The 13,131-nt window shown below is 42.3% G+C and overlaps 1 protein-coding gene across 1 annotated transcript; it reads left to right on the top strand.

Moving 5' to 3' along the window:
• Positions 1-4,349: 4,349 nt before the first annotated feature.
• Positions 4,350-10,264, top strand: LOC129395745 (testis-specific basic protein Y 2). The gene is made up of 4 exons (XM_055107174.2): positions 4,350-4,427; positions 6,487-6,604; positions 9,448-9,553; positions 10,246-10,264. Exons 1-4 carry the CDS (start codon positions 4,350-4,352, stop codon positions 10,262-10,264), a joined length of 321 nt encoding a protein of 106 aa, XP_054963149.1.
• The last annotated feature ends 2,867 nt before the right edge of the window (positions 10,265-13,131 follow it).

Below are 13,131 nucleotides of genomic sequence, written 5' to 3'. Positions count from 1 at the left end.
ACCCAGCCAGTAGAGATAATTGACTCTCATAGCCAGTCTCACGACAATGGGTTATGTCCTGAGTTTTTCAATTGTATGAAGTTCACGAAGGATTATAACACTCAGGTATATCATATACAGCCTTAATTGTACAACGAGTGTCATAAGAGAGGCCAGAAATGAAGTGAGAATGGGACTTTTAAATGCACACCCAGCTGACATGATTGTCATTCTCACACGTGAACAGGGCGTAGGAATGGGATACTAATCTCACACATAAAAAACAGTCAAATGTTTAAATAATTACTCTTACACATAGATCTGATTCACAGGTGGTTTGGTAAAGTTTGAACCATGATTCAGCACACCTGTGGTGTTGTGTCTTCCCTACTGGAACACAGTCTTCAAGGGGGATTGGGGCTCCTATACATGAATCTTGACCATTGTTGAGATTGTGACTCCTCTACTAAGATCTACCTCATAGAAAGAGTTGGCTCAGGTACAGGAAACTAGGTGTTGTGTGGCATGTGAAACTTATTTCCAAACATATCTGAGAGTGTGATTTGGACAGGTAACCATGTCCAGCACATGAATAATCTGACTCTCTTTTCTAGGCCCAGAACTCGGATGAAATAGTGCCATATGTTGGACAAGCACCTAAGAAATATGTAATACCTTCTTTGGCCTTGTCTGCAAAGGGCACTTTCATATATCACTGGGACCATCACCCAGGTGATGTGAATTATCTGCCTAAAACCTGCCTACAAGAAGAATTGTGTTTTATATCTACATCCACCATGAATTGATGTGACTCCCTTCTACTGCCTTGGCCCTGCCCTTACAGTGCATTTTGACACATAAGCAGAAACTGTGTCCAGGAGATCATTGTCCTTTTTGGGTTCTGCCAACTGGAACATGGTAACATATCACTTAGCTCAGAATGTAGGTGATGTTTCCTCGCATTTTCCTAGCCCTGACCACAGGGAGATTGTGACATATTTCTGGGTCCAGCACCTTTGTGAGGTCACTCTCCAGCCTTGGTAATGCACATAAGAAGCATTGTGACAAATAGTTAGGCCAATTGCCCAAGTGAAGTGAGTGTCCTCTCTAGCAAAAATCCTGCCCAGAGAAGAGGTTTTGATATTTCACTGACACCAGCATCCAGGTGATTTGACTCTTCTGCCAGGGTCCTGTCCACAAGGTAGACTGTGACTTCTCACTGAATCCACACCCATGTAGCTGATGAGATTTTCTTCTCTTCTCTCTGGCCACTGCCGATATTGTGCCTTATACAAGAGACCATAAATAAAAGCCTAATAACAACACATATATCTGGAGCCAGGACATGTGCAGCATGGTGACTCTTAGTCTTAAAGCTATATACAAGTGTAACTGTGACATATACCTTTACCCAGCTCCTTAGTGATGTAATAATTCTGCATAGGTATAACATCAAAATGAGATTTTGACAAATCCTTGGTATAAGCATCTTCATGATTTGACTGTGTTATCTTAATAATATCCACAGGCGTGATTGTAACATATTTCTGGCCCATCACATAGGTTACATGACTGTTCTCTCCCACCTGTACATGATTTTCTTTGGTAACTGTATTATTTCTAAACACTGTATCCAAATGATATGACTCTCTTGCCTGGGCCCTGTCAAGAGGAGGCATAGTGACATATTCTGGGTTCCATCATTTACCTGATATAGCAGCTCTCCTCTTCTGCTTGGACACTGCCAATAAGGGACACTGTGCCACCAAGCTGGATCTAGCACACAATTTATGTGGCATTTCTACAGGATCCTGCCTACAAAGAAAATATTGGAATATTTCTGGCCAAGAATTTAGGTGATGTGATTGTTCTGCCTGCTTCATAACCACAGAGAGTAATATTTGTACACAGAGAGTTGCATATTTGTACAAAGTCCAAAGATTACAACACTAACTTATATTGTATAAACTCATTGGTGGTAAAAACTTTCATAACAGGGCCCAGTAGAAAGTTCAGATTTGGAGTACTGATTATACACCCTGGTAAAATTAAAAGTTGTCACCAACCTACATATACAATGCACACTGTGGAATACGGCACAAAGTTGCAATTGTGAATTTATATGTGGATCTGTCTGGAGGTGGGATAATAATGGGTCTTCTCCTTTAACCCTACATATAAAAGAGATGCTGACTATCAAACCTGAATTGAGGGCAATATGTAAAATTGTGAACCCATATGAGCATGCAGGTCGCTGAGAGGTTTACAACTCTCATGCAGGTTTTATAAAGCCCTCGGATGTAAAGAGTGTCATACATTGGCCCAGCATACATATGAGATTGTGACTCTAATATTCAAGCTTAGCTGAAAGTTAAAGGTGTCACCCTAAAAGATGAGGAGAGTGTGTGTTATCACTAGGCCTGGTAACCAAGTGTTGAGAATTAGGGCTTAAATTTTGCCCATAGGTGCATTGTGAATTATCACTGGGTCAGAATCCTAATAATGTGAAACTTCTTCTTGGACCCAGGCAACAGGAGATATTATCACGTATCTCTGGGCCTATCAGCTAGGTGATGTGGTGTCTCTCATGCCAGTGCCCTGCCACAGTGGACACTGGGACATATCACTATAGTATCTAGGTAATGTGACTCTCCACTCCTGCCTGGATTCTGGCCACTGAAGAAATTGTGACATACCACTGAGTGCAAAACCTAGGTGATGTGACTCTCTTCTTTGTCTTGGACTCTGCCAGTGAGCTTTGTCTTGGACTCTGCTAATGAGGAAATAATAAAATATTGCTGAGCCCATCACCTAGGGGCGTGACAATCCTCTATTTTTCAATCCAGGGTTTAGTGGTCATGATAATATTATCTGAGACTGTATCCAGGTGATATGACTGTTCTGACTGGGTCCTGACTAAAAAGGAAATTATAACGTATCCCTTGCTCAGCACCCAGATAATGTAACTCTTCTCTCTTGTCTCTGTCCAAAGGTGAAATTGTGATGTATACCTGGATTCAGCTCATATAATAACTGGATTCAGCACAATAATAACTCTCATACCTAGACCTAGCCAGTGGGAGATATTTGACTTTCACAGGCAGTCTTAAGGCCATGGGTAAAGTCCTAGATCTCCCACCTGTAATAATTTACAGGAAATTATACTTCTCAGGCGTATCATATAAAGCCTGAATGTTACGAAGAGTTTCATAACAGGTATCTGCAACCAGGTTCCATTGTGACTCTTGGATGCATAGACAACTGACATGATTTTCATCTTCACACATGTACAGAGCCTACAAATGAGGTAGTAAATCTCACACACATAAGCAGTTGAAGCTTGAAATTGTTACTCTCATACATGAATCTGATCCATAGGTGATTTGGTGATGTTTGAACTATGATTTAGTCAAACTGTGGTACTTTGACTTTGCTACTGGAACACAATCTTCAAGTGGGATTGAGACTCTTCTATGTGGATCTTTCCTATTTTTGAGATTGTGACACCTGTACTTCAACCCAACTTATAGGAGGTGTTGACTCTCATACCCAAATCCAGGACTTGTGTGGGACTGTGAAACTTATTTCTGAACATTTTTGAGTGTGTAACTGAGAAGTATAACTTTGCACAGAATCTGAGTGTTTTGACTCTCCTTTCTAGGCCCAGAGCACAGTTGAAATTGTGACTTACATGCACCAAGCACCTAAGCAATAAGTAACATCTTTTTTGGTAATGAAACGTAGGGCACTTTTACATATCACTGAGATCAGCACTTGGCTGATGTGAAATCTTGGCCTGAAGCCTGCCTACAGAGAGCACTGTGGTTTTTATATAAGTTGGTTACTTAAGTGACATGACTTCCTTCTACTGTCTTGGCCCTGCACTTCTGGTGGATTGTGACACGTAACTAGGTACTGCACCCAGGTGATGTGACTTTTTTGGAGAATGAAGTTTCTGCCAATAGGAAGCTTTGTAACGTATTACTTGGCTCAGCAACTAGGTGATATTTCTTTTCTCTTGCCTGTGCCCTGACCGCCAGAGAGACTGTGACATGTTGCTGAACCTAGCACCAAAGCGAGGTTACTCCCCTGCCTTGATCCTACACCTAGGGGCCATTGTGATGTATATTCAGGCCAATTGCCTAAGTGAAGTTTGTCTTCTCTCCTGCCTAAGTTCTGCTCACACGGGGGATCTTATATGTCACTGAAACCAGCATCCGGATGATGTGACTCTTCTATCAGAGTCCTAGCCACAAGGACAATTGAGACATTTCACTGGACCAGCATCCACTAAGGTGATGGAACTTTCCTTTTTCTCTCTGCCCACAGGTGATATTTTTCCATTTACCCGAGACCAGATAAAAAGCCTAATGATGACGCTTGTCCCCAGAGCCAGGACACGTGCAGGACAGGATCATTACTCTCATCCCTGCCCCAGATTTTCACAGGTACTATTGTGATATACACCTTTGCCCAGCTCCTGAGTGATTTAATAATCCTGCCTTGTTATAGCCCGCAGATGACATTTGGACCTATACCTTTGCCAAGAACCTTTGTGATTTTACTCTTGTGTCCTAACAGGTTCTCAGAAGTGATCATAACATATCTCTGGAGCCATTGTCTAGGTTACATGACTCTCCTCTTCTGCATGAACCCTGCTTCCCGTGAAGAGTAGCATTTCTAAGCACTGCACCCAAGTGACATGAGTCTCTTGTCTGGGCTTTTTAAAGGGGGGGCTTTGTGATATCTCTCTGGGCCCTTCATTTAGGTGATATGACTCTCCTCTACTGCCTGGGCACACTCCACAAAGGGCATTATGCCACAGAGCTGAGTCTAGCACCTAAGTTTTGTCATATTTCTGTTAGGGCCCTCTCTACAAAATAAAGTTGGGGTATTTCTGGCTTAGGATTTAGGTGATGTCGTTTTCTGCCTGTTTAATTACCACAGATGAGATGGCGCCATATCTGTAGACACATCTAAAATACATGATAAGGACTCTCATATGTGAACCCAGCCAATAGGAAACATTTTGACTCTTATAACTAGGCTTAGGGAGATAAGTGATATCCAGGATCTCCTTCTGGTAAAAAGGTCACAGAAGATTACAACATTCACACATATTTTATAACATCCTTGTGTCGTATAGAGAGAGTCATAACAGGGCCTAGCACATGGAGAAAATTGGGATTCTCATATGCACATTCAGCTGACAGTAACAGCTTTCACCATTACAGATGATGAAGGCAATTGTCCCACATAAAAATAGAACACACCTGATATTGTAAATCTAATCCCTAGAATTTTATTCCATCATGACTGATATAAATCTTTGCCAAGTGCCTGTGTGAGTTCACCCTTCAGATTGGTTCCAGCCTACCTATGGGATTTTGATATCTACCTAAGCCAACCTTGAAGTGACGTGACTCTTTTGCCTGGGCCCTCCACTCAGAATTATAACATCATTGGATCCAGCACACAGGTGACGTTACATTCTTGCTTGCGCCATGCTCGCAGACATCATTGTGACATATTGCAGTGTCCATGAGTTAGAAGATGTCACTCTCCTCTCTCGAAAGGGCCTTGAACACTGGGCAAAATAGTGACCTGTTTCTAGGCCAGGCACACAGGTAATAATGCTCTTTTCCCAGGGCTATGCCCAAAAAAGGGCACTTGACATATCACAGGACCTATCATGTAGGTGATATGGCTCTTCTGCTTGAAACTTGCCCAATTGAATAGTGACATACTGCTAGGCCAGGCACAATGGTGATGGAACTCTTTTGCCAGGGCCATGCTTACAAAAATGCTTTGTCATGTATATCTGGGCCTATCACCAAGGTGATGTGACTTCCTGCTTGGTCCTGCCCACATGAAGTATTGAGACATAAGCATGGAATCTGCACCTAGGTGACTTAACTCTCTTGCCTGGGTCCTTTGCTAAGAGGGACTCGTGAATATCTCAGTACACAGGACCACATGATGTGGCTCTTCAACCTGATTTTCACCCACATATTAAATTGTGACATATAGCTAAAGAAGCATCTAGGTAATATGACTCTTCTTCTGTCTGAACCCAGCCTACTGGTGATATTGGGCCATATTTCTAAGCCCGTGACCTAAGTGATGTGACTCTATTTTTGTCTAGGGCTTTACAATGGTGAGATTATGAGATATTGATGAGCTCAACATTTAGGTAATGTGACTCTCATCTTGTAACTGAACAATGCCCAGGAACAGATCTTTTGCCCTATTTCAGGGCCCAGTACCCAGATGAAGCTGCTCTTCTGCCTAGGTTGTGCATAAAGAGGAAACTGTGGCATATTTCTTGGCCTAGAACCCTAATGATGTGACTCTCCTGCTTGTGCCAGGACCGCAGAAGGTATTTCGACATATCTTTGGCCCATTTTCTAGGTGTTTTCACTCTTACCACTTTGCTGAATTTCTTCCACGTGTGGTTGTATTACATTGCTGACTCCAGCCTGCAGTTAATGTGGCCCTCTTTCCTAGGCGTTGCTTACAGAGGGCATCATGACATATTGCTTGACAAAGAACCTAAGTGATGTTAATATTCTGAATAGGTTGCTAAAAAATGGGAATGTGAGAAATACCTTGCTTCAGTCCAAAGGTATGATGATCAAGCTTATGTTGAGATTCAGCCAATAGGAGAGATTTTTCCTCTCACCACCAGGTTTAGGTCAAAGAGTCAGGTTACTCATTGCACATTTCTACAAAGCTCACAGTAGTTTACAACACTAACTCATGTAATAAAAATTTCCTGGGTGATACAAACAGTTTCTTAACAGTGCCCAGCAAACAGTTAAGATTATGATTCTTGACTGCACACTCAGATGAAAGTAAATTTTTACCATCCTACATCTACAAAGCCCATTGTTGAGATCCTGAGTCTAAGCGAATACACCACAAAGATGGAATTGTGACTTTCATAAATGAATATGGCCGCAGGTGGGATGGTGACTCATTTTTGGAGCCAACTCTCAGTCATAATAATGATCTCATCCCTAACACCAGTCTATAGGAGAGATGCTGACTGTCATACCTGGGTTTAGGGCAATATGCATAATCATAATTCTGTAAATGCCTGAAGGCCTCAGAGAGGATTGCAACTCTCATGCATATTGCATAACATTCTCAGATATTATAGAGAGTGTCATACAATGGCAAGCACACACATAAGATTGTGACTCTCTTATACACAGATAGCTAACATTTAATGGTGTCACCCTTAAAGATGAGGAGATTTTGTCATATATCTTGCCCTAGTAGCTGGTGTTGATAACTTTTAGTTTAAATTTCATTCCATTAGGGCATTGTTACATATTACTGGGTCAGAATCAAAATAATGTGACTCTTCTTCCAGGGCCCTGCAAACAGAGGATATTTTCCCATATCTCCAGGTCTATTGGCTATGTAATATGTCTCTCCTGCCAGTACCTTGCCCAGAGGAGACACTGACATATTGCTGGATTTAGAATATAGGAAATTTGACCCATCTTTACTGCCTGGATCCTCCTCACTGAAAAAATTGTCATATACCATTGAGTGCAGAGCCTAGGTGACAGAAGTCCCCTTTTTTTCCTGGACTCTGTCAAGAGAGGGAATTGTTACATATCGGTGAGCAGAGCACCCACGTGGTGTCATTATCTATTTTTATAAGAAATCTATCTATGCTGGGGATGGTGACATATTACTTGCAGTTGTACCCAGGTGATGTGGCTCTTCTGCCTGGTTTCTGCCCGTGGGTAAGGTTTTTGGCATATAACTAGGGAAACATTTAGGTGATATGAGTCTCCCTTTCTGCCTGGGCCCTGTTTATTGGGGACACTGGACTATATCTCTGAGCCCATGAACTAAGGGAAGTGACTCTCTTTTTCTGCTGGGTCTTTACAATGGAGAGATTGTGATATATTGCTCAACCTAGCAATCAGGTTATTTGATTCACCTTTTTTTTTAATCTCAAATCATGCCCACTAACAGAAATTTTGGACTATTGCAGGGCCCAGCACCCAGATAATGTTACGCCTTTATGTGGGTCCTGTATGTAGAGAATATTATAACATACTGCTGGGCCCAGCATCCTGAAAATATAAAACTCATGACTTTGCTGGAGCCAGAGAAGGTATTTTCACAGATCCTGGGCCCATTATGTAGGTGTTTTGGCTCTTATCTTTTTGCTGTTTTTTTTTTTCACTTTTGTTTTTGTCTGTTTCCACATAATGGATTGTTTCATATTGCTGAGTCCAGAACTCAGTTAACATGACTCTAATTCCTATATGTTACCTAGAGAGGGCACTGTGGCATGTTGCTTGGCACAACACCTAAGTGATGTTACCCTCGGGCCTACATTTTTTGCTCACAAATGGGACTATGACTTCAGTTCACAGGCATGATGGTCAAATTTATACTGAGATTCAGCCAATAGGAGATATTTTGCCTTTCATTGCTAGGCTTTGGGCAATACATAAAGTCTGGGTTGCATATTTGTACCAAGCTCACAGAGCTTTACAACACTAACTCATAATGTATGAACTTCTTTGTTGGTATAGAGAGTTTGGTGATAGGGACCAGTGAAGAGTTCAGTTTGAGATTCTTGATTACACACCCAGGTAAAAGCAAGTGTTGTCATCGTTCTACATGTCCAAAGGCCATTGTTAAGAACCTGAGTTTTACAAATGAATGCAGTGCAAAGTTGGAATTGTGACTTTCGTATGTGGATCTGGCCACAGGTGGGATTGTGACTTATTTCTAGATCCAGCTCACAGGCATAAAAATGAGTCTCATTTCTAACCCAGCCTATAGAGGAGATGCTGACTATTATACCTGGGTTTAGGGGAATATGTAAGATCATGAATCCATGTGAATATGTAGGCCTTAGAGTGGTTTGAAACTCTCATGCGTGATGTATAAAGCTTTTGAAAATTGTTGAGAGTCATGCAACGGCCCAGGATACTAGTGAAATTGTTACTCTCATATACACACCCAGCTCAGAGTTTATAGTGTCACTCTCAAAGACAAGGGGATTTGGCCTATTAATAGGCATAGTGCTTAGGTGTTGAGACTATTTGGCTTAAATTCCTTTCCTTGGGTGGATTGTAACATATCACTGTGTTAGAATCATAGTGTGACTCTTCTGTCTGGACCCTGCCAAAAGGGGATATTATCACGTATCTATGGGTCTATAAGCTAGAGGATTTGTGTCTTCTGACAGTGTCCTGCACCCAGAAGACATTGTGAAATATTGTTTGGCTTAACAGCTAGGTAATGTGACTCTCACCTCCTGCCTGAAGCTTGCTCAGCAAACAAATTGTGACATACCGCTGATTGAAAAACCTACATGATGTGACTCACCTTCATATTCTAGACTCTACCAAGAGAGAGGGTTGTTACATATTGCAGAGTCCAGCACATACGTGGACTGACTGTCCTCTCTTTTTTCTTCCCTGTCCATAGTGGGCTTGCTGACATATTATGTGAAACTGTACCCGGGTGAAGTGACTCTTCTGACTAGGCCCAGCATACAAATGAGATTATGCTGTATCACTGGTTCAGTGTCGAGGTGAGTTGACTCCCTTTCCTTGTCCCTGCTTACAGGTGAAATTTTGACACATACCTGGGTTAAGCACGCATGGACAACAATAACTCTCATACCTGGACCCAGCCTGTAGGAATATTTTGACTCTCATAGCCAGTCTCATGGCCATGGGTAAAGCCCTGTGTTTTTCACTTGTATAAAAGTCACGAAGGATTATAATACTCAGGTATATCATATAAAGCATTAATGGTGCAAAGAGTGTCATAACAGAGACCAGCAACCAGGTAAGAATATGACTCTTGTATGCACACTTCACTGAAATGATTGTCATTCTCGCATATTAACAGGGTCTAGGAATGAGGGACTAAATCTCACACATAAAAAGCAGTCGATGTTTGAAATAATTACTCACCTACATGGACCTGATCCACAGGTGGTTTGTTAACATTTGAACCAGGATTCAGCACACCTGTGGTGCCATGACTCCCCGCCTGGACCACAATGTTCAAGGGGGATTGCGGTGCTTATACATGAATCTTGCCCATTGTTGAGATTTTGACTCCTCCATTTTGATCCAACTTACAGAAAGAATTGACTCACATACACAAAACCAGGACTTGTGTGGGATGTGAAACTTATTTCTGAACATATATGAGAGTGTCACATTGGGACAGGTCACTTTGTCCAGCAAATGAATAATTTGACTCCTTTTCTAGGCCCAGATCACAGAAGTAATTGTGCCATATGTGGAACAAGCAGCTAAGCAATAGATAACATCCATCATGACTCTGCCTTCAAAGGGAAATTTTACATATGTCAGTGGGACGATCAACCAGATGATGTGAGTTATCTGCCTGAAACCTTTCTACAAAAGGAATTTTGTTATATATCTAGGTCCATCCTGTAAGTGATGTGACTCTCTTCTACTTCCTCGGCCATGCACTTACAGGGCATTGTGACAAAGAACTGGGTACTGCATTCAAGTGATGTGATTCTTCTTTTGGGTTCTGCCAACAGGAAGCATTGAACATATCACTTGGCTCAGTACCTAGGTGATGTTTCTTCACTTTCGCCTTGGCCCAGACCACAGGCAGATTGTGACATATTTCCTGGGACAAACACCTATGTGAGGCCACTCTACAGTTTGGTTACTGCACAGAATAGACATTGTGGCAAACATCTAGGCCAACTGCCTTTGTGAAGTGAGTCTCCTCTCTTGCCAAAGCCCTGCCCAGAGAGAGGGTTTTGATATGTCACTGAAATCCAGGCGCTGTGACTCTTCCACCAGGTTCCTACCCACAAGGTGAATAGTGATGTCTCAGTGGCCCAGACCCACATAGGTGATGGGACTTTCTTGTGTTCTCTCTGGCCACAGGTGATATTCTGCCATGTACCAGAGACCAGAACAGAAGCCTAGTAACAACTCATATGACTAGAGCCTACGACTTGTGCAGGATGGTGACTCTTAGACTTAAGCCTTTCCACAAGTCTGATTGTGACATATATCTTTGCTCAACTCCTGAGTGATTTAATAATTCTGCCTAGGTATAGCAAATGAGATTTTGACAGATACATTGGTCAAGCACCTTGGTGATCTGGCTGATGTATCTTGAAATATCCTCAGGGGCTCTTGTAACATATTTCTGTGCCCTTCATCTAGGTTACGTGACTCTTCTCTCCTGCCTGTACCCTGCTTCTTTTGGTGGATTGTAGTATTTATAATCCCTGCATCCAAATGATATGACACTCTTGCCTGGGACCTGTCAACAGGAAGAATTGTGACAAAATTTTGGGCCCATCATTTAGGTGATATTACTCTCCTCTCCTGCCTAGACACTGTCCACAAGGGATATTGAGCCACAGAGCTGGACATAGCACATAAGTTATGTGATATTTCTGAGAGGGCCCTGACTACAAAAAGAATATTGGAATATTTCTGACGCAGCATTTATGTGATATGGCTGTCAGGCCTCCTTCTTAACCACAGAGTGAATTGTAACATATACCTATGCATGGCTCACAGCCATGATAATGACTCTCATGTGTGGACTCAGCCAATAGAGGATATTTTGCATCTTATAACTCAGTTTAGGAACATGCATGATGTCCTGGATCTCCTTCTTGTACAAAGGTCACAAAATATTACAACACTCATACATATTTTACAAAGTCTTTGGGTCATACACACAAAGTCAAAGCAGGGCTCAGCACACAGATGAAATCATGAGTCTTGTTTGCACACCCAGCTGAAAGTAAGAACTCATTATCTCACATGGATAAAGGTAACTGTCACACATGAAACAGGGCATGTGTGGTAAAATGGTAAATCTCATCTTTGGAATTTTCTGACAGTGTGAGTATGATATAAATTTTTGCTAAGCACTTGTGTAATTTGAGGCTCCGGACTTGTTCCAGCTCATAGGTGGGGTTATGAAATATACCTAGGCCAACCTCGAGGTGACATGACTTTCCTGCCTTGTCCTATCTCTCAGTAAATATTGTGACATATCACTGGACCTAGCTCCCAGGTAATGTTACATCCTTACTTGCACCCTGCCCACCAAAATTATTGTGACATATTTCTGTGTTTACCTCATAGTTGATGTGAGTCTCCTCTCTGGAATGGGCACTGCACAACAGAATGATAGTGACATAGCGCAAGGACCAGCGCACAGGCAAGGATCCTCCTTATCCTGTGGATGCCTGGAGGAGGGCAATGTCACATATCTCTGGGTCTATCACCTACATTATGTGGCTCTCCTGCTAGGGTTCTTCCAACCTCGAAAGTGAGACTCTTCTAGGCCAGGCACACAGGTGATGGTACCCTTTTCCAGGGCTATGCTTCACACAGTACATTGTGACATATCTCTGGGCCTATCACCTAAATGAAGTGACTCTCTCCCTGGGTCCTAACCAGATGAAGCATTGTGTCATAAGCAGAGAACCTTCACCTAGTATGATGTATCTCTCTTGGCTAGGTGCTGTGTTAAGAGCACTTTGTGACATATCACAGGATGCAGCACCCAAGTGATGTGGCTCTTCTGCATAGTTTCTGCCCCCATGTTAAATTGTGACATATTTTGATGGATGCACATAGGTGATATGGCTGTCCTCATCTGCCTGAGCTCTGCCTCGTTGGAATATTAGGACATATCTCTGAGCCCATGACCTAAGTGATGTGACTCTCTTTTTCTTCCTGGGCCTTCATAATAGGAGGATTTTGTCACATTGCTGAGCCCAGGACTCAGGATATGTGACTCTCGGCTGTCCTCACCTGCCTGAGCTCTGCCTCGTTGGAATATTAGAACATGTCTCTGAGCCCATGACCTAAGTGATGTGACTCTGTTTTTCTTCCTGGGCCTTCATAAAAGGAGGATTTTGTTACATTGCTGAGCCCAGGACTCAGGATCTGTTACTCTTCTCTTTCTCCTGAACCATGCCTACAAAAAAGAAATTTGACACATATTATTGCCCAGCATGCAGATCATGTTACTCTTCTGCATGGGATCTGCATAAAGAGATAATTATGGCATATTGTATATTGCTGGGCCCAGCACCCTTAAGATGTGATGCTCCTGCCTGTGCTGCTGATACTGAAAGTA

This window comes from Pan paniscus, chromosome Y (genome assembly GCF_029289425.2).
Source record: "Pan paniscus chromosome Y, NHGRI_mPanPan1-v2.0_pri, whole genome shotgun sequence".
NCBI lineage: Eukaryota > Metazoa > Chordata > Mammalia > Primates > Hominidae > Pan > Pan paniscus.
The sequence above is the reverse complement of the archived record's forward strand: the minus strand, read 5'-3'. Positions and strand labels throughout refer to the sequence as shown.

Bases quoted from the DNA above. Each gene is read 5' to 3' on its own strand.
- LOC129395745 (XM_055107174.2), top strand. From the start codon at position 4,350: ATGATGACGCTTGTCCCCAGAGCCAGGACACGTGCAGGACAGGATCAT. The intron at 4,428-6,486 runs GTACTATTGTGA...CCTCTTTCCTAG, and splicing joins CCTGCCCCAGATTTTCACAG to GCGTTGCTTACAGAGGGCAT. The intron at 6,605-9,447 runs GTATGATGATCA...CCCTGTCCATAG, and splicing joins TACCTTGCTTCAGTCCAAAG to TGGGCTTGCTGACATATTAT.